Source organism: Mustela putorius, unplaced genomic scaffold (assembly GCF_011764305.1).
Source record: "Mustela putorius furo isolate JIRA1106 unplaced genomic scaffold, ASM1176430v1.1 tig00000174_pilon_pilon_pilon, whole genome shotgun sequence".
Taxonomy (NCBI): Eukaryota; Metazoa; Chordata; class Mammalia; order Carnivora; family Mustelidae; genus Mustela; species Mustela putorius.
This window is the reverse complement of record NW_025421304.1, coordinates 34,985,043-35,012,080: the sequence shown is the minus strand read 5'-3', so window position 1 is coordinate 35,012,080 and position 27,038 is coordinate 34,985,043. Positions and strand designations below refer to the sequence as shown.

The following is a 27,038-nucleotide window of genomic DNA, read 5'->3' as shown; positions in this document are numbered from 1 at the left end:
GAGCGTGCCATCTGGGGCCTCTGTTAGTTTTGATGCCCAGCTCTGATACGTGGTGATTTACTTTCTGGGTATCTCCCATGGACACACGTCCCCCAGTCCTCAGGAAGAGCCTGCATCACCAGCCTTTTTTGTCTTATCAGTCCTGAAAGAAAGAGGTGTTCTTCCTTTCCCACTCATGCTGGGTTAGTAGGTACTTTAATTCATGAGCAGTTTGTCCCCCAATGGATTGGCCTTGGGGGACAAACCAAAGAGCGGTTGTACCAATATGTCCCCCTTCCCAATCTGTTCTGCCTGGACCCCAAACTGGACCAAATAAAATGGTGAAATCTATTTTTGCAAGATAACTCCCTAGTCTCTTGCCTGAGACCATTCTCTAGTAATCCCTTGATTAATCCCTATGCTTTTAGTATCGGAGGGACCTTTGTGGATTTCTATAATGCAGTTTTGTTCGTCTTTTGTCTCTCCTCTCGGTGCATGCAATAGCTAAATGGACCATTCTCTGAGCCTGCCCTGTGGTTCCCCACGCATACACCGAAAGATAGTTACTTCCCCTGGACAACTCTCCTCACTTGCTCCCGATGGACATTATTCACCCATTATAGCACACTTTACCACATAAAAGTCCAAGGCAGGCTTTACAAATAAAGTGCCATTTGCAGAAGAGATAGAATTTATTTGTTATCACATCATTAAAGTGTAGGTTTTTGGATGACAGAGGCTATGTATTTCTTATTTTTCCTAAGACATTAAAAATAACTTGTTGTGGGGTGCCTGGGTGGCTCAGTGGGTTAAAGCCTCTGCCTTCGGCTCCGGTCATGATCCCAGGGTTCTGGTTTTGTCCCCCCAGGGTTCTGGGATCAGCCCTGTATGGAGCTCTCTGCTCAGCAGGGAGCCTGCTTCCCTTCCTCTCTCTCTCTGCCTGCCTCTGTGCCGACCTGTGATCTCTGTCAGATAAATCAATAAAATCTTTAAAAAATATATACCTTGTTGAAAACATTCTAGGTATTTGATTAATGTTTGTTGAGTAAATGGAAAACCTTGTTTGAAAGCATTTACCATCTGGCTTCCAGACTGGAACTTGTGGGTTGTGGTTTCAGTCTGGTTACACATACACAGTTAAATTTGATCTTCATCACAATTTGAGGCCATAGACAATGTGATTATCCCCATTTTAGTAGGGGAAAGCTCAAATGCCAAGCAATTTGCCCAGATTTGATCCCCAATTTGCAAGATCCCAAGTCTTATGCTCTTAATCACCGCACATGTGGGTATGGATGCTTGTGGTGTTTGAGGGTACAGTTGCTCCCGTCTGAGTCACTCCTTTGCCTGGATGTTTGGGTGCCAATTTGAATAACTCATGGGACGTATTTCTCAGGATCTTCCCTTGGCTGGTAGTAGGAGCTGTATTCATTCTGCTCAAGGCAGGAAGGCAAAAACACTTTTGTCTTTGACAACCCAGGCTGCTGTAACAAAGGATCATAGACTGTGTCGCTTCTGAACAACAGAAATGTATTTCTTACCATCTCGAGGCTGGAAGTCCAAAATCAGCATGCCAACATGGTCAAGGTCTAGGGAAAGCTGTTTTTTTGGTTGCAGACTGCCAGTATCTTTGTATCCACACGTAAGGGGGGCGGGGGGGGGTGGGGAGCAAGCTCTCTCTGGACTCTCCTAATGGCAGTAATTACTGCCTAATGGCAGTAATCTCATTCATAAGGGTCCACCCTCATGACCTCACCTAATCCTGATTACCTCCTGAAAGCCCACCTCCTAATACCATCCCACGGGAAAGAGGGAGGGTTACAACATAGGAATTTCGCAGAGTCACAAACATTCAGTCCTATTTTTTCTCCCACAATCAAATTAGAAGTGAAACATTGAGATCTATATATTTCCTATTGTTTAAAAAAAGGTGGGGGGAGCTACTGAGTATTTCCCAAGCTCACGCTTCTTCCCTGAATGAACCAATGGGAAAAGAAGTTAGTGTTGATGGTGCTGCATTCCAGGCACAATGCTGTGTGCATCAGGTACACTACGCTCAGGAACAACACCCACGCCTCTTAATGGACTTCATTCAAGCATCACTTCCTCTGTGTACACTTCCTTGACATCCTCCTTTATCCCAGAGTTGATCCCTCCCTAGGTGCGCTCACACTTGCCCTCCGAGGTTGCCTCTTTGAAGCTATGTTGCATATATTGGCGTCCATTTCTGCCCGTTCCCTAGACCTGCCTGTCCAGAATGAATGCCGCGACTCACAAGCACTACTGAGCATTTGTGGTGTGTCCCGGGCAAACTGAGATGTGCTGTGTTAAACACACACCTGACTTTGAAGTCTTCGTTTGAAAAATGGAGTGTAAAATGTCTCATTAATAATCATATGGACTATATGTTGAAATGATAACATTCTGTATATTAGGTTAAATAAAATATTTAATTTTTTTTCCCTTTTTAATTTGACTCTTAGAAAACTTAACTTTATATGTGGCTCATCTTCATATCTTTACTGGAGAGCACAGGTTTTTTTTTTTTATATATTTTATTTATTTGACAGAGAGTTAGAGAGAGAGCACAAGTAAGCAGAGCGTCAGAGAGAGGGGGAGAGAGAGAAGCAGGCTCTCCGCTGAGCAGGGAGCCTGATGTGGGGCTCAATCCCAGGACCCCAGAATCATGACCCGAGCCAAAGGCAGCTGCTTAACCAACTGAGCCACCTGGGTGCCCCAGGAGAGCACAGTTTTAGACTGTAAACTTATTTTTCTTTCTTTTTAGACTGTGAATTTCTTTTTTTTTTTTTAAGATTTTTATTTATTTATTTGACAGAGATCAGAAGTAGGCAAAGAGGCAGGCAGAGACAGAGAGAGGAGGAAGCAGGCTCCCTGCTGAGCAGAGAGCCTGATGTGGGGCTCGATCCCAGGACACTGGGATCATGACCTCAGCCGAAGGCAGAGACTTTAACCCACTGAGCCACGCAGGCGCCCCTAGACTGTGAATTTCTTGAGGAGATGTCTGTCTCTTATTTCTAGGACCCAGAAGAGGGTCCTACACCCCATAAATGTTCACTAAAAATCTGTTGAACAAACATGTGTCTTCATTTAGCACAGAGTCCCAGATCTTCCGGCCCCAGTGGTGAGACCTGAAATTTGGCAGGAAGACCGCAGTGAGGGAACTTGTCCCAGCGAAGGTTGGGTGAAGGGAGGCATTTTGGCCATCTGTGTTCAGAAACCGTATTCTTCAAGTCAAGAGACCGATTAACAAAATAAAGGGTGAAACAAAGCACCTGAGTGGCTCAGTGGGTTAAGTGGCTGACTTTACCTCAGATCATGGTCTTGGGTCCTGGGATGGAGCCCTGCATCGAATCTCATGGGGCTCCCTGCTCAGTGGGGAGTCTGCTTCTCCCTCTGCCCCTACCCCTGGCTCGTGCTCTCTCTCACTTGCTCGCTCTCTCATAAATAAGTAAAATTGTTAAAAAAAAAAAAAAGCAAAAACAGAAAGGGTGGTGTGATGGGAGAGCTGGAGTGGGGAAGTAGTTAGTAAGCTTGGACTATGGTTGTTGGAAAGCTTCAACAGCGTCCCCCTTTGACTTTCGAAGGAAGAGCCAATTCCCTGGAAGAGTTCCAGTAGGAGCTCTGAGAACTTATGTGGTCCAGATCCCCTTGCTGCTCCTCCACATCCTGGTGGCTTCTTGCGGCTGTTCATCCAAGGGCATTGTCTGGCCACGGTAATGTGCGTGAGTCACACAAGGGGAAGGTCAGGAGCATCAGGGCATCAGCACAGTTGTTAGAAGCAGCCCGCTACTAATGATGCACGGGGATTGATGGATAATATGACAACTTCCTCATCTTTCAAATGAGAAAACTCAGGGACCTGTTTACCTCTCCCACAGTGGTAACTTGCTCATCAACACACCCTGAGCTGGCTTCTTCTCTTTCCTGTTCTATAGTCTTCTTCCCCGAACTGTGCTTCTTGGAATCACCTCCCAATACTGCTGCTGGTACTCAGGTCCTTGCTCTGACACTCAGTGTCTGATTCCAGAGGACCCAAAGCAGGACAGTAGAGAATCGAGGTACTTGATGCCCCACTGGAGCTATATTGAGGCTTATCTCCTATCCCTGTTTGCACTGAACCCCACATTTACTCTTGGTAATCACCGCCATGCCCGAACTTTCAGGCCATACCACCACCTCACACCCTTGTTCCTTTCCACAAAAATCCAGGATCATCGGCTTGGCCTTCGGAGACCTCCACACCTGGTACTGGCTTCCCCTCGTCCCTTTCTCCTGTCCCACTCCATCCCCAGGTGTGGACTTCAGCTCTCCACTCCTCAGTGTGCCCTTCAGAAGCTCTCACCTCCTTGCTTTTCCACAAACGTTTCCCTGCGCCTCGGATGGCTTTTGAAAGATTTACCTCCATTACCACCCAAACCTCATTCACAGTGCTGAAAAGAATGGCTGTTCCCCATTCTGAGTTGTAAGTGAAGGTGTGGATTTCAGTTTAGATTCTAGTTGCTGGGTTGTGTTTAAATGGGACAGTGTACCAGCACTGGCTAAGTGAGACCGTGAGATTTATACAGAGTACGTGAACATTGTATCCGATTATGTAAGAAAACCCTTTGTGCAGGCACTTTGAAGGAATTTCACTGGCAACGTGAGTAATATTTCTCCCTTGCAAATCCAGGTTTACGTGTCTGTGGCATTTTATTGGCGTGGGTCTTGGGTCTATTTTTTGGCTTCCTGCTGAGAATATGGGAAACACAGTAAAGACTCCCGAATCATGAATTCTCTTTCATGAAATCTTAGCCTTGAGGATTTACTGTTGTGTATCTCTTTGATTACCTTGAGGATATTAGATCATGAAAATGAAAATGGTTGAGATGTATGAGGGTTTTGTTTTTGTTTTTGAGAGAGAGAGAGAGATGTGTGTGAGTTTTAAAATCAGTACCTCACTGAACACTAGGATGGAGGGCTAGAAAAAAAAATGCTTCTTGATATGCATGTTATTTGCTACAAAGCAAAACAAGTTTACAAACATATCCTTGAACTCAGAGGAAACAATATATGAAGAGTTTCTAGGGAACAAGGGATGGTCATTTAGCACCATATTTCACCCTGTTTAAGCCAAGAAGCATGATAGGGTGAGTTCTAGCTTGGCTAGAAATCCTGACCCCACCACTTACTAGCTGTGTGATCTTGGCCAAGTGCAAAAACCTTAATCTTCGGTCTTGTCACCTATAAAATGGGCTGTTGGCAGGGTAGGCAAGTTAATGTAAATATTATTTAATTTTATGTAGCTCTCTTAACAGCATATGTAGGTACCTTATAAGCACCATTATAATTATTGTTGTTTTTATATGATGTCTTTAGTAGTTACGTTATTTTGTGGTTATACTTTCTTGCTTGAGTGAGTTCGAATGTTTCTTTTAAAGGCTCATCTCATCTTGACTCCTGTCTTCTCTACAGTCTTTAGTTTTTCATTTGAAAATTCTGTCACATATTTTTTTTTTTCTTGTTTAGTCACCCACTTCTTCCATTTTAATAGTGGGGCTGCTTTTCCAACAACTATTTAAGTGGAGTCACCGATGCCAGGCGAGGTTATGCTATGCTGAATACTTTATTTATATATTTTATGTAAACATAATTTGCTTTGTAGGCACAATGTAACAAAAGCTCTAAAGCCACAAATACGTTAGACAATGTTTCAGTTCACTCCAATCAAGTTTAAATGACAGAGAAGCCTTCACAGTTCCTTTAAGGCAAACTGAGACTTTCTTTATACTTCCTTCAGAAAACCAATCACGTGACAGGAAGAAGGTGCTTAAAACGAGAGTGCATTAAACGACTAATTTTGGCATTTTTCTTTCTCCTGTTCCTCATGGCGTAACTGGACCTTGATAGTCAAACTCTAGTTTACTCTTCTGACTTGGTATTCTGAAGAGACAAAAGGGTTTTCTTTAGCCAACTGCCATTATTTGTGATGACTGTATTAATTTTGCTGGTTGAAAAACAGATTTGGGGAAGCATGATTTTTTTTTTAACGCCTCTCCTCTGGACAGAACAAAAGCCTTTTGGATTCCCACTCCCCTCGCAGAGGACAGCCCTGATTTGGCCAATGTCTCTTTGTTACCCCAGCCCTAGAAAATGCCATTTCTGTCCAGCTCACCAAGAATGTCACTTGGGTACTGGTTCTTCTTAAAACCTCATTATCAGCTTGGTTAGGGGAGAAATATGACCAATAGCACAGTGTTTAGTGAAAGTGTCTGTATGTGGGGTGGGTGGGGGTGATAAACCTCCACATTATCTTTCTGAGTGGCCCAGAAATGAAATATTGGTGAGTCCTGGGGTATGAACACATGATGTGAGTGTCTTCTTCTGAGATACATCATCTCTCTGCTCAGCAGATGGCAGCACCCTTTCTTGTCCCCATATTTTACACGTACATTCACAATTTATCCCTTCAGATAAATATTTGGCATAAATAAGTCACCAAAACAAGCTTAGGATAGGAAAAAAGAACACGATTAATGAGGTGACATTTGTTACAGAAGGAATTTGGAAATAAAAAGGTAATTGCTGGAATGCATTCCTTCCCATCATTTGGGGAAAGAGTTGGGTCTTCCCTAAGGCGCACTGGTGGAGAGATGGGGCAGTCAGGAGCCCTCCAAGGTCTTCCAGAAGACAAATGACGGAGGAGGGTGCTGATCACGTGGGCTCCTTGGGTCTCCAGCTTGGTTTGTGAGTGAAAGAGTCACCCTTTGAGCCAAAGTTAGAGGAGGGAATAAGGACCCCCTTGTGGAGACATTGAGCCTCTCTCTCTCTTCCTTCAGGGAACTGTTCACCTCAAGACATGTGGTGCAGCGGGGTATGGGGTTTCTTAAGAGTTTAGGAGCTGGAAAATTAGACAGTGGTATATAATCAAGTAGTTTGGTCCCTGAATTCCAAAAAGCAGGGGCTTCCAAAGAGCCTGCACCATAATTTTATATTTTAGAGGAGAGGAACTGCACATTTGGCATCAGATACTGAACATCAACTGATTGTATCGCTAGAGTTTGTTACATGTCAGAACATGCTTTGGCAAGAAAAGAGATACTCATTGATTTTTTTTTTTTCCTAATATGGTCTACAAGGGAGGTCTTCCTTGGGGGATCCTCGGCCAAGGCAGCTGTTAACTACCTGGAATTGAAAGAGCGAAATCGGTAACGCCCATGGGAGTGTGCAAACGTAGGCAAATCTCAGTAATGACTTCTGAAATAGTCCCACATATGTTGAGTTTTCTTGAAATTAACAGAAAACATATATGGCGGGCAGGGAGGAGGATTTTGCTCATGAGACCTGGTTTCAGAGGAGACGTCTCTGTGGCCGATACTCTCAGACTCGTGCTGTTTGTTGACCCATCTTCTGTCCTGAAAAATCCACATCTACTTTCCTGTGTTGATGGTTAAAAACCCATGAATGGATCAAGCATCAGCGTCTGAGAGGAAAGTGGTTCAACCTTTTTGACCAATACATAACTGAATGGATACAAGGAAGTTGACTCCTAAATGGCGAGAGGGAAAGTACTATTTGGAGAGATCCTAAACATATAGGCTTATAAAAGCACCTCCTGGCCTACCCTCCTTCCGCCAGCCACATTGGCAAGTGCCCTTGTCAGAATCATGGGTGCCTGGCAGCAAAAAGTGTCATTGGCCTGAAGAATTCTAGGATCTGGACAGTGCTTTTATGATAACACCTTTCAATCCAAACTTGTCTTTGCCCATGTCTGGTCTCGTAGGCATTGGGCCTGTGGGCTCGTATTAATTTGCAAGGCTGTTCTAGAACTGTCAAGAAGGACCCAAAGATGGATGGTTTTGAAGTAGGGGAGAGGGGAGAGTGTAATACACAGATGGGGGAAGGACATAATACTGCACGGGATGGGCTTGGCACTTAATTTCAGAAACAACAGTGATCAACAGCTTTTAGCTCAGCTGACTGCAGACAAACACAACACACAGTGGACTACAGCATTTGTTCACTGGGGCACAGAAGAGCTTTCTCGACCGGCTCCTCTTGTTCCAAACCATCCTTCACATTCTCCTGCCTGGGTCCTGGGTTACTGGATAAAGGGCATCCGCTCCTTGTTCTCACTGTCCCCCTCGTGGTCCTCCTCCTCTTCTCCTGCCTCGCTGGTCTCTGTGCTGTCGTTGGCCATCTGCAAGTCAACAGAGGATGTTTTAGAGGGTCTGCAGGCTGTCTCTTACCTTCTCCGTGCATCTGAGGAAGGCCCCTTGGGAAGGACTTCTTTGAGGGCTAAGAGTTAGGGTCGCTTTCTTCCCCAGGAAGGCAGTGTGCTACTGGCTGTCTGATGTTGGGTGTCCTAAGAAGCAGACTCTTGAGATAAGGATTTGAGTGCAAATATTTGGAATTTGGGAGATGATTCCAGAAAGCACAGGTAAGGAGAGAGGAGATGAGGCAGAAAAGGCAGGGAAGTTGGCACAGGGCGTGTTAGTAAGTAGGCTCCTACTGTGGGCAGCTGGGGCTCAGTCATGCTGGGGACCACTGGGAGTCAGTGAGGGACACATCTCACAGTTATTCCACATGAGGGGTAAGAAGCCAGGGAATGGCCACGGTGGGTTATCTCCCCAACATCTCTGGCCAGTTGTGTACATACTGTCCAAACAGGTTCCTGTGGCTGGAGGCTCTCAGAGGGGTCAGGTGCTGGAGGAATGGGGACACTCATAGCATCCACAGCTCAGACTGGCCAGGGTTCAACTCCCGATGCTGTTACTTCCTAACAGCCAGAACAACTAACAGCCATGTGTACCTACTTTGTTGTCTACATCCCCACCGTTGGAATGTCTTTTCTGTGAAGATGTGTACTTTGGTTCTAGCCAAAGCCTCATAAGAGCCCTCCTGAGATTGCGGAACAAGGAGCACCACATATGCCAAGGCAGGCCCTGAGCTCTTACACTCAGAGTTGGGCTTTTCCACTCCTGCTCTGCTCACAGGCTCCCCATGGTCAAAGAGATCTTCATAGAGCTTGAGGGCCCAAGAGGACCTCATGTGTTATGGAGACAGGCAGGAAGCTGCTGCCAACTGTCCTGCTTAAAAGCAACAAACTCTCCAGGATGGCTCTAGATCTCCTCTACTGGTAGGGTAAAATAGATCTGGTCAATGTGTTTTAAGAACGTAGGTGTACAGAAAACCTGAGGCCCAGCCCCCTTCTCCCTGGTTTCAACCCCTCATCTGTCTTCAGACATTTGCTGGCAGAGTCCTGGGACTTAGGAAGCACTTAATAAACAAAGTACCTATTGTTATCAGTCACTTGCATTTTGTAAAATGCCCTCTCCTGAAGTCATCCTTTATTGAGTGAAATGACTATCATCCTGAACTACATTAAGGTTACAAAACCCAAGGAAACACTTAAACAAAACAAAACAAAAAGGAAACATACATGCACACACACACACACACACACACACACAGAGTAAAACATGTAAAGATTTTAGTTCTTTCTCTTTTACAAATGCCTCATGCAGGTTTAAAACTAAACAGGTGAGAAAGCAAACAAATTTAAAACCCTTCTTAAGTATTTTCTTCGTTAAACCTTCCCTAGAACTTAGTATGAACCAGCCAATGCCTTATTTGTATCACTCCACCTGACTTGTGAGAACTGATCGATCTCCACTTAATGCAGATACTGAAGATGGAGCGGCGGAATAATTGCCCAGGGTCTCACACAGGAGATCAGAACCAGGTTTCAAAGCCACGTAGTCCGATGGCACTCGGTGTGTTGACCACCACACTACATTGCCCGCCACTTACAAGTGGCCCTTGCAAGAGGGCTAGGGTGGGAGCATGATGTGTTTCTCTCCTGGTGGGATCCCTGGATGTGAGGGTGTCATCCTGACGAAAGGAAGCGAAATCAGTGCAATCATCAGGAGGCATCTCAGAGGCAGGTGGCGTCCTTCTGTTGAATATGTGAATGTGAATGTATTCGATTTACCAGGATTCCCTCCCACTTACGGCAGCCAAGAGACAGCACTTGCAGTAGACACAGATCCGTCCTGTCCTTTCCTGACTGTCCTCAGATTGCTCTTGAAACGCTCTCACTGGAGCATCTTCCTTTCTGTGTTAGCCTGTGTCCCAGTTCTGGGACTCATCGCTCATTTGCACGATCATCTGATTACGCTGGTCTGCCGCAAGCCAGAACTGCTTGCATTTCCCCCTACCTGACCTGTGCCAGCACCCAATAGGCCCTTTTGTGTTGAACTGAGCGGACCGTCTGCTTTTGACTCACCAGTGGAGTCGGGGTCTTCTCTACATCGAGAATTAGTTTGCCGATGTTCCCCCGGTCGTGGATCCGTTGCATGGCTTCCTTCACCTGAGAGGAGAAAAAGTGAAGTGATGGTTGGGGGAGAAATCGCCCAGGTGGAAAAGCCAAACCATTCGCTGCCCACGTGGGGGCGCTGTGGTTCAAGGTTAGCCGCTAAGCCAGCGATGGTCTGGAACAGAGTGGGTGCAAATAGGAGCTTGTGCAAGCAACTTGGTCTTCTGGGTCTAAGGAATGAAAGTGATAGTTCCTGCAGTAAGACGAAATTTTCTTAAAAAACAAAAGTTGGGGTGGGGTGGAGTGGGATGGGGTGGATGGGGAGGAGAGTCCCGCGAAGTTCTAAGAGACACAGGGCACATCAGCCAGAGTAAATTTTGACCGGTACAATTATTTTTTTTCAGAGTCAGTTGTGCCCTGCTTACCAAAATGGTACATAACTCTGATTCATAGTTTAACCAAAATGGCCCATTGCCTAGGCTAACCGATACTCAGGAAAGTTCCCTTTGGTTATTCCTGGTTATTGGCTGGAAATTTTGTTTCCACCGAAGTAGAGATTACTCCAGAATAGTATTCTCCCCAGAGAAGAAGCCCTAGTTTTCCTTTAAATGATAGGGGCTTGTCAGATCAAGTCCCTCTAAAAAAGGCAGGCGTGTGCCTTCATCAGATTTGCACTTGAGCATTTCATTCTGTGGCTGTGCAGAGAATGAGCTGTCGGGGCTGCTCTGAGGATAAAATGAGACAAGGAGAGGGTACTACTACCCAACACTTGGCATGAATAGGTCCTCCACATCTCTTAGTGACATCTAAATGGAAATACATCTCTTAATTTAAAAAAAAAGTTACAAGAGACCTACCCTAAATACTTTTCCTAAAGTCTCAGATTTTTAAATATTTTTGTTCACTCATTTAGTCTACAAAATATTCATCAAATGTTCTTGTAGGCTAGACACCATGGTTTTTGTTTGTTTGTTTTTGTTTTGTTCTAAGTAAGCTAGGATGTCTGTCTTAGAGGAATTCAGTCTGGGGCTGATGGAGTAGTGTTTGCTTCAAAAAACCAAAGCTCTCTTCTCATTTGGATAAAAACTTGACAGAGCCATTAAAATGTGCATACTCTAATTTCTTTTCTGGGACTTATCCTAAAGACATAATCCAAATTGTGGGGTTGGGGGGGCTTGCCACACGAACAATATTCAATCACAGCTTTGCTTTTAATGGCAAAACACTGAAGCAACTTGTATATCAAAGAATAAGGGAATGGTTAAGTAAACCATGGCTCTTACATTTGTCGATGGAATAGAAATATTATGTCGCTATTAAGCTCCTAATTATTGAAGAACATACAGCAGGATTAAAAGCCTTCATAATATTGCTAACTGAGAAAACCGAGATGCATGATTTTATTTACATCCCCATAATACCATGGACATCCTAAAGTATCTAGAAAGGGATTTGGATATATGATAAAACATTAGGTAGGGGAAATTAGTGCCTTTTAACTCCAAACATTGCTATTTGATTATGAAATTCAAATCAGTATTTAATATAAGTTAAATGCATCTTTAAATGTATAGTCTTTGGAAAACCTAGCATTGGTTAGCATCAGCTTCTTTTATAGACTGTTAGTCTTTAATAGACTGTTAAACTTCCTGACCCTAATACATACGCCAATATATTTCTTTTATTTCCGTGATGAACACTGCTTTTCAAAATGCTGTCATGTCTGGTCATAACAACTATTTACTGAGAATGTTTCGATATCATGGCTCCCAACTGTCCTTTCTTCCTGACACTTAACAGCCATGTAATAATCTGCTTCCCTTGAATGTGGGCTGGACTCCTAACTTGCTTCTGACCAGCAGAATATAGCAAAAGCGATGGGATGTCACCTCTAAGACTAGGTTATAAAAGACGGATTTCTGTCTGGTAGTCTCTCTCTCTGACTCTTCTTGCCTTCTTCCTCCGATGACACAAACTGCCGTGTTGGAGCTGCCCTACAGAGAGGACCGCATGGCAAGAAACTGAGGGAGACCTCCCACCCAAGCCAGTGAGGAACCAATACGCTTAGTCCAAAAGCCCAGAGGAGCTAGATCCTGCCAGCAACCAATGGGAGAGCTCAGAAGCAGATCCTTCCCCAGTTATGCCTGGAAATGAGACTGTATCCCTAGCTGACACCTTGTTTGAAGCCTTGGGAGATCCTAAGCTGAAGGAACTAGCTAAACCATGCCCAGATTCCTCACCCACATAAAGTGTGATCAGAAATGTTGTTTTAAGCCTCTACGTTTTGGGGGTAATTTGTTGTGCTGCAGTAGATAAATAGCCTTCTTATTTTCCCTACATAATTCTTACCTTGCAAGATCTATATTACACCCATTTTACAGGTAAGTACCTTGAGGCTCAAAGATATAAACAATTCGTCCAAAGATGAAATGGCTATCGGTGCCAGAATCGTGGCTTAAACTCAGGTTTGTCAGACTTCAAAACCGATGCTTTTTCCAGTTCACCCAGACTGTGTTTCATCTGATTCTCAAAGGCAGAGGAAGGTGGTAGGTAATGTCTCACATAATGACTTCCCAGAATTCAGTTGTGGATTACCCTGGCAAGTCATTAAGCACCTGGCAACTCCTTGGAGATTCAGAACAATTTTTGTGCTGCTTTTCCAATAAGACAGAGCCCACGGAAACTGAAAAGCTGTTTTCCTACCAGTTAAAGCTTATTGTGATGTTAGAAAAAAAGCCCCCTGAAGGGCTGGCTCTAATCTGCATATTTTAGGGATCTTTCTTTCTTTCTTTCTTTTTCTTAAGGTTTCGTTTATTTATTTGAGAGAGAGAGAGAGCGAGCGCCCAAGTGGGAGCGGCAGAGGGAGCCCGGGAGAGAGAGACTCTCAGGCAGACCCCGCACTGGGAGTGGAGCGGACTTGGGGCTCAGTCCCAGGACCCTGAGATCATGACCTGAGCCGATACCAAGAGTCAGACACTTAACCAGCTGTGCTACCTAGGGGGCCCTGCGAAATGAACTGGTTCCTTGAAATTTCTTCTGTGGGGGATAGAGAAAGGGTTAGGAGTCTTCCTAAGAGGTGACTGAAGTGGTCTGATCCCCAGCCATGCTGTCTGCGTTGACATCCTCTTACGCTGCTGCTCTTAGCGTGTGAAAGAGTCCTTTTGATGACAGCTTAGAGGAAAGAAGTACAATCTTTTGAGCAATTCTTTACCAGGCACAGTATGAGGCTTTGCTTAATGTATGAGGTACATAGGTTGCTTTTTATCTGCACACCTCGGGTTCACAGAAGAGAAACCCAAAGGTGAAAATCGAAGGAATCTGCCCCCGTCACCATCTGAAAGGTGGGTAGAACCACTTGGAACCGTTTGGTTGCTGAGAGAGCAGTTCCCCCTTTTCAGGACTCTGGACAAAACCTGGGACGGGGCGGGGGGGCGCCTGGGTGGCTCAGTAGGTTAAAGCCTCTGCCATTGGCTCTGGTCACGATTTCAGGGTCCTGGGATTGAGTCCCACATGGTGTGGGGGGGTCTCTGCTCGGCAGGGAGCCTGCTTCCTCCTCTCTCTCTCTGCCTGCCTCTCTGCCTACTTGTGATCTCTCTCTGTCAAATAAATAAATAAAATCTTTAAAAAAAAAAACAAAACTAGTAAAGGGCTCTGCCTCTGCTCTCGAAAGCTGCCCTCAGATAATCCCATCGCAAGGTAGAGTCTGCAAAAAGAGACCTTGCTCCCAAATTACCAGTTTATAAACTGAGCCATCTCTGTAGGTGACAGTGCCCAAAAGCTGGTGATGGTGACAACCTCCAGAAAGCTGCTTGTTCTCTCTTGGGGCTGGCATTTTTCTAAGATACACTTCTGCTTAAAACCTTTTCCCGTTACACTAGAGAAAAGCCTAGTACACCTGCACAGCCTAATGCAGGAGCCATGAGTCACGGGGGCCACCGGACCTTTGAAAAGGGGGCCACCACAGACTTCAGTGTAAACCAGCTGGCCAACTTCAAAGACCTAATAAGACAGACTATGCACTGTCTTGTTCAGAATTGTTGACATGCATTACATATTGCAAGGATAGCATGAGAGATATTCTGGGTTAAGTAAAACATATCACTAAAGTGAAAAGCAAAACTGTGAGGCCATTACTTTTTATCATAATTTTACTCTTACTTTTCTGAATGTGATTACAACAAAACTGAAAAATTCGTGTGTGGCTCTCATTGGACTTCTGCTGGACAGCACTGGACTTGATCTTCCGGAGCTAACGTCGGTCGCTCTTTCTCGTTTCACTGATTTCTCGTATACCTCCCCCTCTCCGGTCACTGGAGACTTACCTGAAGCTCCCTGGGCTTCTCAGTTGTGTTCCTTTCTATAAATTGGGCTCCTTCCTGGAGTGCGCTGGTCCTGGAGCTAGCTCATATTTGTCCTGTGGCCGGTTTAGATGCGAACCGTTGGAAGCTGCTCTGCGTCCCCCACCCCCGCCCCTCGCAGTTCAGGTCAAGTCTCCTTTGGGCTCCCTTGCCACCTTGGGCCAGCTAGTAATGTCACCCTTACCCCAATTTGGAACTTAGCCCCTCTTCTCTACAGTACAACTCTCTAGACCAGCGTCATGCAGTAGAAATAGGAAGTGAGCTACAGAGGTTCTAAAATTTCTCCAGTTACGCCCATTAACAAATGTAAAAAGAAACTTTTTACATTAATTTTAATAATATATTTTCTTTAACTAAATCAATCCAAAATATTATCACTTCAATATACACTCAATATAATAAAGTCTTAATGAGATATTTTATATCCCTTTTTCCTCCTTTTTGTTTTTAAAAATTTTTAAATATTTTATTTATTTATTTGACAGAGAGAGAGAGATCACAAGTAGGCAGAGAGGCAGGCAGAGGGGGTGGGGGAAGCAGGCTCCCCGATGAGCAGAGTCCGATGTGAGGCTTGATCCCAGGACCCTGAGATCACGACCTGAGCCGAAGGCAGAGGCTTAACCCACAGAGCCACCCAGGCACCGCTTTTTTCCCCTTTTGTACAATGTGTTTGGAATCCAGGGGATACTTGACACTTACAACATGTTTCAATTCAGATGAGCCACTCTTCAAGTGCCCAGCGGCTGCCCGTGGCTCACGTCGGCCATACTGGAGAGCGCAGCTCCAGATGGTTGGACAGTGGCACCAACCTCAGGGACCCCAGTGCATGGGACTATCATATGACAGCCTCTAGAATGAATGAATGAATGAATGAGCAAGTGGGTATGTGGAGAGAGTGAGAGCCTCTCACAAGAGCCACACAAGAGGTTTCTCTTTCATCTGGCCCTCATCCCAGAGCCCCTGGCCCAGGCAGCTGCCTCTTGGTGGCCTGCTCAGTGCTGTCTGGGTGGCCTAGTGGAGTCTGTTTGTCATCAGGGCCATGGTCCCGCGCATCCAGTCTGAGATACGACTGCCAGCTGTGCAGCGGGCCAGATTTGGTGTTGGCAGCTGGATTTCCCAGGGCTAGGGATCCTGCTGGTGTCCCATCCAGACAGTGGGAGGAAATTTGAGTCACATCATTAAAACATCTCACGATGCCAGGATCCTGAGCACAGAGGCTGCCTGAGTGTTTTCTGATACTTCCTGTCCTGGGGAGGCTACCTTGGTGCCATCCGAAGTGGATGGTGGGAGCGGGCAGTGAGATCACCACCAGGCTCCGCTCTGACTCGTCAGGTCATTCTGGCAGCTGCTTCATCTCTGCTCCTCACCTTCTTAATACGTTCAACAAAAACGGCTCTTCATCCATCATGCAGTCACTCACTCAAACAATGCCAAAGCCCCGTTCAGGAGCTGTGTATAATGGATGAAACAGATATGCTCTCTCTGTCCTGACGTCCTCAGAGTTTTGCTTATTAAATAGGTTAATCGTAGTAAAAAGAATCTCACAATTAAAAAAATGTGTTCTTAATCTGTTTATTTAGCCCCTGTGGATCGCAACCCATCCGAATTGATCCTGTACCATTGGTTCCTGCTCCAACAAAGTCCGCTGGCATTCAAGATGGCATTCGAGCACGATCTACGGGAAAGTGAACGGGGTCAGACCATGTTTGCTTGGAGCAGTAGTTTCGGTCATGCTTATTTCTGTCTGCCGTGGAACTAAGAGAGGGGAGGCAGGGTTTCTGGAAGGCTGGGAAGACAATGTTAAGTGAACACCTACAAGATCCGCTGCCCTCCTGAAGTGTATGGTCTTGTGGGAGACACAGTCAGAGAGTGACTCGAATAAATGTAAGATTGCCGCTTGATAATTTTAAGACGCTGTTACGAGAGTGTGAATAGGGGGTTTGATCTGGTAAGGAAGGTCAGGGAGAGTGTCCCTGAGGTGGTAATTGAGCTGGGATGTTAAAGGATGAGTAGGGAGTAACTAGGACACAAAAGGGGAGGGACCGGTCCAAGCAGAAGGGGCGGAATGGGAAGAGAGACTGAGAAGAGACCAGGGGGCGACAAAGAGCAAACCCGAATGTGGGGCAAGCTGCGGGCAAGCGTGGCTGGGGCCTACGGTGCTATTTCCCAAAGAGTTTGCAAGGATGCAGCGGCCACACGGACCATACAAATCTAGACTGTCTTTCCACCTCCAGTTGCCTTCTAACAGGGTAGGCCATTTTTTTTCACACTTGAGTAATGAAAGTTAACAATGCTCAATTTTTGTTGGGATCTCATTTAATGTTTCATGGTCTTCAATTTCCTTTTGAATGGTGTGAAAGGCACAAAGTCATTAGGGTACAAATGACACCACTTAATAATCAAAGCATTTGGCTTGTGCCATGAATAATAATAAGCCCAGCCACCTAAAATAGGGAAAAAAATTAAGATGGGTTATTCCATGGATCACTGTGCCTATTAGGTGATAAATTAAAAGGTTTGAAAAGGAAGAAATGAGTAATAGTATAATTAAGAAGCACATCTACCAATGTCATCTGAGGAAGATCACTCCCATTAACAACAGCCATCTTTGGGATGACTTAAAATACACAGTGGGTGTTGAAAAGTAACACATTCATTGCAAGTGGACTTGAAATCTGGAATTTCTGTGTTTTGTCAAGTAGCTCCAGGAGTCTATAAAATGAGCGAGCCCCCAGATTTTGACCTAGATGGAAGAGTGACCAAAAAAGTAAAATGTCAGGGACCGTGAGTTGACCTACATGGGAAGACAGAAAAATGATTCAGTCAGCTGCTCTTTTGGACCAGTTGCGCATGGGGTCTTTGCAACGAAGCAGGGTGTGGGCTAGGCTGGAGAAAAGGAGGTGACAAAGGTACAGAACTGAAGGAGGCACTCACTCGCAGGGTCACTGAAGGAGGCACTCACTCGCAGGGTCACTGAAGGAGGCACTCACTCGCAGGGTCACTGAAGGAGGCACTCACTCGCAGGGTCACTGAAGGAGGCACTCACTCGCAGGGTCATGCAGGTGCTGGGCCGGCACCTGACAGGAAGGCCCTCTTACAGTTTAACCCTTGTCACCCGTATGGCCCCACCCTAGTTCTGGTCCTCAAGGATGGCTGCTATTTTCTTTAAAAAGGGAAACATTAAGTAGCTTTTAGAAGCACGCAAGGGCTTGCGTGCAGGTGTTTGGGGGCATTTTTAGCACCCAAGGGAATTGAAAAGTGTTGATCCCATCATGTAGACATAGCTGTAGTTGAGACAAGGGCTGGGATGCCAAGGGTGCCAAATTCGAGGCGGCCACCAGAGCAGATATGTGTGGGACAAGTTGTCTGGCAATGGTTAATGGCCAGTGTAAGTAACGTTAGTAAGAGAGGTGTTGTGCTTGTATGAGAGGCCCCTGCAAACAAGTGCTCACGTAGAAAGCTGTTTCTCCACCACTTTGACTGAAGGGGGATTTGCTGAGGATCCCTCCGCTTCAAGAGAAAGGATAGGGGAGGGCTAGAGGCTCTGGACCTAGCACCGTAGTGGTATGAGAGTCACACCTGTCGGTCCATACCTTGTGTTGGAAGGCAAGAGTCGCCAGGAAAGAACTGGATCTAAAACCAGGTGAACATCAAGGACAAGAGGCAGTCCCTCCATGGGGGGTAGGGGGCGTTGTTCACTGTCATCACAGCAGCTGACGCAGGACGAGCACTGCGCAGGTGCCGTCACCGAGCAAAGCATCTTACAGGCATGATCTCATTTCACTGCATCAACCCTGTGCGGTAAGTGGGACTTTGTCAGGCAGTCAGTCAGGGGTACCTAAAAATACTCCCCCTTTTCTTCTGGAGTCCGTGTTGCTCATGGAGGACCCCTAAAATCGAGCTTTAGTATGGGAAAGTGGCTTGCCCAAGGTGGACCCGTGGGACGTGGAGGAGCCAGGCCTCCAACTGAGCCCTTTGTAACTCCAGCGCCCAGCGCACGGTTGCCAGGTATGCAAGCCTGAGATGAAGTTCGAGACAGGAGGGAACATTCTGGGCCCCGGGTCCCTGCATGTAGGAGCAGTAACACGTTACTTCCTCTCTACTTGGGGATGCACCTTACTGGTTCCCTGGCATGACCCTCATTACCGTCCCTCTTGAAGAGTTTGTCACCGAGGAACTGTTGACATTCTGTGCCAGAGAACTCCCGGTTGTGAGGGGGCTGTCCTGTGTATTGCAAGGTATTCAGCAGCATTGCTGGCTAATACTCAATGCCAGTAGCACTCCCCAGTCTGATAAGTAAAAATGTTTCTAGATATTATCACATGTCCCCTGGGAGGGCAAAATTGCCTCTCGTTGAGACCCTCTCGTCGTATTACGGGAGCGTGTTGCCCAGGATCCCCTCTGCACCTCTCCCACCTGAGCTCTGTGCCCTCAAGGGCAGGCAGCTGCTATACCTCAGCACGCAAAGGCACTTGCCCACAGGAAACTAAGTTCTGCTCTGGACCTCGGACTAGGCCTGGGAAGAGTGTGTGGTCCACAGCAGGTGCTCAGTGACAGAGGAACACAAGGCAGCTTCTGACCTCAAACAGCTCGTTGGCGGTAGTAGGTTCTCGGAGTGTGGACTGAAGGCTGCCTCCATTGGAATCCCAAAGCGTGGCTTTGAAAGTGCTGTATTGGACTCAGCCTAGACCTGTTTGTGGAGATACTCCCCTCTAGGTGATTCAGGACCTCTCAAGTTTGAGACCCTTAAGCTCAGCTGGTTCTTTACTGAACAAATGCTGACTGCCCACTCTAAATCAGGCCCTGTGCTTGGCTGACTCGGGGCAAGGAACAGGAAAGGTGATAAGCTCCTTGCTCAGCTAAGATCCCTCGCAGAGAGTGAGCCTGTGTTCCCCTTTCTCGTATCTGGGAAGAGCCTAGTTAACACGCGGCTTATATATCATTGGGTGTTAGAGCGGCAGAGAGCCACAGCTACAGCCCCTCCCATTCCAGGGCAATGGGGAAGGAATCAGTTGTCAGCTTTGGTTCTGCACCCTTGTGGGGACATTAAACAACCTGACTTCTGCTCAGTGCCTCAAGAAACCTTCAGGATATTCTTTTACAGTGAATTAAACCCATTCACTGGCTCTGTGTGGCCCCTCAAAGGACCCAGCAGCCGAGTTTCTTGTGCTTGTGGTGGAGGGAATGATCTGTGTGGTGGTGGGGTCATAGGATACGTGTGCATCAGTTAGAATCAGTGGGTTATTAACAGCCCACAACCTACGGTCACAATGAGCCAGATCCTACTGGGACATGAGCAGAAAAATCAGAAGCAGAGTTGCAGGCTGGAAATGCAGGGGGAAGGCTTGTTTCTTTTTGAAGGAGCGTAGGCTCTAGCGTGACCCAATGGCTAGTAGAGATGTATGTCCTTGAACTAAGATATGCAAATCAGTGCTCTGCCCAGTGAAAACAAATGTCCGGAAATAAAATTGCATTTCGCTATAACTACAACCAAGTAAATAATGGCTTGCTTATAGATAGGAATCTGGTAATAACGCCTTGAAAAAAAAAAATCACACCGAGTCTTCAGCTAAACTATTCATTCTTTTCATTAAAAAAAAGTAATGAACACACGGTAATGTCTGGGTAATAGTTGTGTAGGCCTGCAGAAACAAAGTACACCAAGCTAGGTGGCTTGAAACAACACCAATTTCTCAGACAGCTCTGGAGGTTACAAGTCCAAAATCAAGGACTAATTGATTATTAGCTGCCATAATTTATAAGGAGACACGTCCCTTCATCCATTATTCAATTACCAGTGATAAACAATTCAAATAGGAAAGGCAGGAGAAATAATTGATTTTTTTCCTTATGTTTACTGATAGCAGCAGCTTTTCAAAAGAAGCAAAATGAAAGAAGCAGAATAAAGCTGCATGAGTAAATCAGGCACTACTTCAGTAGCTAATAGTCCTTATTTGATATTTAAAGGCAAGAAACTGGAGAAAAATGTTCATCAGGAGTAGGATAGGAGAACTACAGGATATCTCTGTATCTTATTGACATGATAAGGAGAGTAAGTAATTGTATATTCAGTGTGACCACATCTGTGTAAAACACATACTAAAGATAACAATAGGTTATATGAACCCAACAGCTCTGGCTACATCTGCGTGGTAAGGATATGGCTAGTTTTCATTTTCTTCATTATCTCTGTTTCAAATGTTTACTTAATTATTTAAACCACCCTATTGAAGTATAATTGACATGTAAAAGCTGTGTATACATAATTGATGATTACAACTTGATGAGTTCGGGGTAAATGTGCACCTGTGAAGCCATCACCACCGTCAAAGCCATAAATATACCCCTACCCTTCACCTCCCAAAGCTTCCACTTGTTCTCGTCATTATAATAATTACGTTGTAGTTATGTTTTATGGTAAGAGCACTCAACATAAGATCTACCCCCTTGGCAGATGTTAGGTGTGTAGTACATATAGTGTGTTAGCTGCAGGCCCTGTGCCGTACAGTAGATCTCCAGATCTTACCCATCTGGTGAAACTGAACTTGGTACCCTCTGGCTCTTGCCTCCCCAGTCCTCCCTCCCCTGGCCTCTGGCAACCGCTCTCCGATTCTCTGCTTCTCTAAGTGTGGCTAGTTTCGAATCCACATAGAAGTGAGATTTTATTTTTTTCTGTGTTTTATAAAAATGTCCACAATGAGCATGTGTTCCCTGTAGCATAAGTTTTAAAAGTAATAGTGAGTATACCCTCTAGGTCCACCTGTGTTGTTGCAAATTTGTCAAGATCTCATTTTTTATGACTGAGTAATAACATATAAATATATGTAAATATTATATACATACATATATATGTATTTCTCACATCCTCTTTATTCATTCATCTGTGGATGGACACGGACTTGCTTCCATATCTTGGCTATTGCAAATAATGCTACAACAAACACAGGGGGTGCATCCATCTTTTTGAATTAGCCTTTTCATTTTCTTTGAGTAAATACCCTGTAGTGGAATTACTGGATCATAAGGCAGTTCTTTTTTTTTTTTTTAAAGATTTTATTTATTTATTGAGAGAGAGACAGTGAGAGAGAGCATGAGAGGGAGAAAGTCAGAGGGAGAAGCAGACTCTCCAAGGAGCAGGGAGCCTGATGTGGGACTCGATCCCAGGACTCTGGGATCATGACCTGAGCTGAGGGCAGTCACTTAACCAACTGAGCCCCCCAGGCGCCCCAAGGCAGTTCTATTTTTAATTTTTGTGAGGAACCCACAGGGTATAATGCCCAGTTAAATCAGTCAGTCGGAGAAAGACAAATACCACATGATTTCGCTCATATGTGGAATTTAAGAAACAAAACAAAAAGGACGACCAAAAACCCAGACTCTGAACTGCAGAGGAGAAGCCTGTGGTTACCAGAGGGTTGGACGGTGGCGGAGTGGGGAAAACGGGTGGTGGGTGGTGGGGATGAAGAGTGCCCTTCTCTCGATGAGCACCGAGAAGTGCATAGACCCGCGGAATCATTACATTGGGCACTGGAAACATACATAACACTGTATGTTAATTAATTATATGTAGTAAAAAATAAAAGAAATAATGCAACTTAAAAAAAATAAAAGTGATGGCGAGGAAAGCAGCAGCTCCCCTTTGATCATCCCAGTAGTGAATGGAGGTTACAGAGCAGGGGTATTTCATGGGGTATTTATTTCCTGGAGATGCACAAGTGACTCCAAAGTAAACGAGCCAGAAGCCACACAGGAGAGCCACGTGTTAGCACAATCAGTGTCTCCTTGAGGATGCCGCATCACAGGACGCCCCGTCAGCATCAGAGGCTGTCCCACCCGTGCTGCCCAAGAGGAGACTTATGACCTCCCCGCCCCTGACTCTCTCCAGGCCACCAGAATCTCGACTTAGACCCTGCCCTGTGCAGCCCAGCAGCATGAGGTCTTCGCTCCCACCTCCTGGTGTGTGTGGTCTCCCCATCTCAATCGCCCCATCCGGGAGGATGATTTTCCCAGCCTCCTATTTGGTCCCAGGCGCCAGGTTTTCCACCTGGTCTGCCTCGTTCTGCTGCCAGAGGCACGGTTACTGATGGGCACTGTCATTTGTCTTTCGTGCCCCAGATGCTGGGACTGCGCCGTAAATTGGTATGTGATGACAGTGATGCTAATAGTGATTTTTGATGGCCAAGACTGACCCCTTCACACAGGACCTAGGCAAAGGCTAAGCATCAAGTGTTTTTCATGGAATATTCCATTTGCTCCTATGATGGGTGTACCATAATTATTCTTATTTTGCATACACAGAAAGTGAGGATCGGGGAGGTTAATTAACCTGCCTAAGGTCACAGACACAGTGGATGGCAGAGCTAGGATTTTTAACCTGGACTGTTGATGAAATCCAGACAGATGAAACTCTTATGTCTGGGGCTGCTGCAGATACTCCCGACAAATAGCGGGGGTGTGGGGGGGAGTGGGCAAGAAAGAAAACAAAAGTGACCAAACATTAATCATTGTGGGAGCCGGGTTGACAGGGATGTGGGTTGGGGAGGGCGGTCATTATTCTCTCACTACTTTTGAATATGTTTGGAATTTGCCAAAAAGCTTATAAAACATGAACGTTGAGCTTTGCTCCCCGAACAACCACCATGACAACAGCTGTAGTACCCAAATGCCCAACCGTTACCCTATCATTGGGAACCCATATATCATATATATACCCAATATATCATCAGTGTATCATTATATATCATTCTGTTTGATGATGATGATGATGATGATGTTATAATTGAGGGCTTTTTGAAACTTGGTGCTAGAGAAGCTGGAGGTGTTATTTTCATCTCCCCAGATAAAAGAATGTACCCTTTCAACCAAATAGCCCAGCTCTGAGAAGGTAATAACTTCCAGTATCGACCCCGTGCCAGGCTGCTTTCAGGGGGACGAACGCACGCAGCCCCTGCCGTAGACAAGCCCAGGGCTGCCGAGCGGGGAGGCCACCGGAACGCTCAATTCCAGTAAAGCGTGGGAAGAGCTATGTTGGAGGGATGAATGAAGAGGCGGTCGAGCCAGGAGAGGAAATGACTCAATTTAGAGAAAAAATGGCATTTGTGCTGGGTTTCTGAGGATAGGAAGGCATCTTCCGGGAAGAGGAAATGCTTGTACTTGAGGCAAGAACAGAGTCGTGGAGGAGGATTTGTGGCTCATTCACGGAACTGAGCCTTAGTGAGGGGGGGACGCTGTGTGCTGCGTTTTGATGGTTGGGCTCTTCTGGGGGGACATGGAGTGGGAGGGGCCTTCACCTGGACACAGCCGGAGGTGCACCCTGGCCAGTGGGCCCTGGACAGGGAGGGACGGGAAACCAGTGAGATCTGGAAATTAGGGATGCTGGTGAGGTAGAACAGACAAGATGCAGTGGGATATGCTGTTAAATCCCACTTCGCCTTGAAGACCGTTTCAGGCTGTTTTGTAGAAGCCATATAATTCCCCAAAGGATAGAAAGGTCTTCTAAAATGACCTATGTTTTGAAAGATTCTCCATCAAGCAGAGATGAGATCTGAGGTAATTTGATTTATCTTCATCCATTTTAATTAGCTTTGCAAACAGATGACCTTGCTAGCCCTGGAACCTTCCTTATGTCAGAGTCTGTGTGACGCTAAAGTCTAATTTCTAATTACCTGTGCCCATTTGCCAAGGCTCGGAGGGGCACGCGGGGGTGGGGTGGGGAGCTAGCATCTTCTTTCTTGCATCTTTCTTGCTTGTCTGTCAGCTGAGTTTTTTTCCTCCTAAGCACTAGGGAATAGCTATTAGCCTCAAGATGAGGTTGCCATGGCAACGAGACAGCAAACAGAGTCAATGTGGAGTGGGAAGTAGGAAGATGAGGGAGGTGTGGTCCAGCAACCTCCCATTCCTACTCAGGGACCCCCTACCTCAGCCAACTTTTTGGCCAGTAGGGGATGGAGTGGCTGAGTCCCTCTTGCTCTGAAGTGGGGTTCACTGATTAGGCAGTCAGACTGGACTGTTCTCTGAGGGATGGCTTTTGGGCAAGAGTTGGATCTTCTGGGTTCTCTGGGGGAACAGTAGATGTGGGAAAGTCCCCACAACAGACAAAGGGTTTGGTAGAAGTTTAAGAGGCAGATGGCAATTCACCCACACTAATAAGAAACTGAGGTCAAGTAGTGTAGGAAATGTTTGTAGTTTTTTTTTTTTAAGATTTTATTTATTTATTTGATAGAGATCACAAGTAGAGATCATAGACAGAGTTCACAGAGAGAGAGAGAGGGGAGGAATCAGGCTCCCTGCTGAGCAGAAAGCCCATGTGGGGCTCGATCCCAGGACCCTGGGATCATGACCGAGCCAAAGGCAGAGACTTTAACCCACTGAGCCACCCAGGCGCCCCAAAATGTTTGTAGAGTCTTTAAAAAGTCTTCAAAAATTACCTTGCAAAGCCTTTAAATTTCTCCAATTTAGTAATTCCACTTTTGGGAATATAGCCCAAGGAAATAATCCTACAAATGGAATAATAATAGGAAAAAAATTATACTCAAAATGTTTGTTCCAGCTATAACAAAAAGGTTAAAATCTAGATGTCCAGGAACGGGGAAACAGTTGAGTAAACTCTGACATATTGATTTGTTGGCATATTATGTGGCCATGGTAATCTGACGTGCTTAGTGAGAGTCTCTGAGAGGGGGGAAGGAAGCAGTCTGCCAGGTTTGTTTGGCAGCATGATTGTAATTTTCTAAAAAGTGTCAAACCCTTGAATCAAAGAAAAGAAAAACCAACCCCCCAATATAAAAATACTGGAAGAAAAAAAGCAACAAAGTCCAACTGACCCTTGAAAAACACCACAGTTAGAACACCAACCCCAGCCCCCAAACCCCAAAGACAGTTGAAAATCCATGTCTGACTCCGGACTCCCCCAGAACTTTACTGCTAATAACCTACTGATGACTGAAAGCCTAACCAGTAACATAAACAGTCAGTTACCACATATTCTGTACGTTATATGTTCCATATACTGTGTTCTTACAAAGGAGTTAGCTGAAGAAATGTCATTAAGAAAATCATAAGGGGGGGCGCCTGGGTGGCTCAGAGCCTCTGCCTTCCGCTCGGGTCATGATCTCAGGGTCCTGGGATCGAGTCCCGCATCGGGCTCTCTGCTTGGCAGGGAGCCTGCTTTCTCCTCTCTCTCTCTCTCTACCTGCCTATCTACCTACTTGTGATCTCTCTCTGTCAAATAAATAAATAAAAATCTTAAAAAAAAAAAAGAAAGAAAATCATAAGGAAGAGAAAAATGCATTTTTAGTCCTGTATTGCAAACAATCCATGTGTAAGTGAACCCACACAGTTGAAACCTATGTTGTTCAAGGGTCGACTGTATGCACAAGGGTTGTTGTTGGGTGATGGGAATATACATGTTTGTCTGTTTGTTTTTTCCTCTTTCTTTAATAGGACATACCTTTAAATGTCTCTGGTGAGTATATGTTATTTTTCCTACTGGAAGAAAAATCATTTATTTTTTATTTTTTTAAAGATTTTATTTTTTTATTTGACAGAGAGAGAGAGATCACAAGTAGGCAGAGAGAGAGAGGGAAGCAGGCTCCCTGCTGAGCAGAGAGCCCTATGCGGGGCTCGATCCCAGGACCCTGAGATCATGACCCGAACTGAAGGCAGAGGCTTAACCCACCAAGCCACCCAGGCACCCCAAGAAAATCATTTTTAAAAAGAAAATCATTTTTGAAAGTTCTCTAATCTGGAATCAGCCATGTTTTCAAGTGAATGAGCTGATAATCTTAGTAAGTTCAGGTACCACAGGCCACTTATTATTCTAATTTTCAGGCTCTTTTATTGTTAAAGCTATTCTTGGCACTGTGGGAGCTACAAGACCAGATGATACAACAGTTTTGCCCCATGGATATGAAGGGCTATGTCCCTTCGCTTCTGGATGGTTCTATCACTGAGCACTTTGAATAGACGTTGACTCAACCCAGACAGTGTGTGTGAACACACAGCAGACAGTCCTGTGTACAACGCGGAATCCGTAACTAGCCTCATCGTTTTTGATTACTTGGGATTCCATGCAGGTTTTAAAGAAATTATCCCACGGTTGAAGAAGGCCTGGGAGAGCGTTTAATTTATCTCTGCGTGTGTGCAGGTGGAATTACGCAAAACCTCCCCCCATGAAGGTCCCATCTGCCCGGGTTGTTTCTCTTTACCACTGCTCATCAGTCTGCAGAGTCTTGGCACAAAGAGGAGGCAGGCCTACCCTGCCTCTCAGCCACCCACAGCTGTTTAAGTAACTGAAATTAGATCCAGAATAATAATGTGGACAAAAATAGCGATTGGAGCCCCGATGGTGTTAGGCAATATGATAGTAATAGTAGTGATGATAACAG

General features: G+C 45.5%; 1 protein-coding gene and 1 long non-coding RNA gene across 2 annotated transcripts in view; one reads left to right on the top strand and one right to left on the bottom strand.

Annotated features, from left to right (window-relative positions):
• Positions 1 to 16,562, top strand: part of LOC123390993 — a 72,535-nt gene extending 55,973 nt beyond the window's left edge. Inside the window, exon 3 of the long non-coding RNA XR_006605616.1 lies at positions 16,233 to 16,562. This is a non-coding gene — a long non-coding RNA (uncharacterized LOC123390993). The remainder of the gene's footprint in view (positions 1 to 16,232) is intronic.
• The window catches only part of VAT1L (vesicle amine transport 1 like), a 134,974-nt gene continuing 113,519 nt past the window's right edge, over positions 5,584 to 27,038 (bottom strand). Inside the window, exons 8-9 of the mRNA XM_004753955.3 lie at positions 10,265 to 10,348; positions 5,584 to 8,176 (exon numbers count right to left, since the gene is read on the bottom strand). Of these exons, the coding sequence (XP_004754012.1) occupies positions 8,078 to 8,176; positions 10,265 to 10,348 (183 nt within the window). The 3' untranslated portion in view covers positions 5,584 to 8,077. The remainder of the gene's footprint in view (positions 8,177 to 10,264; positions 10,349 to 27,038) is intronic.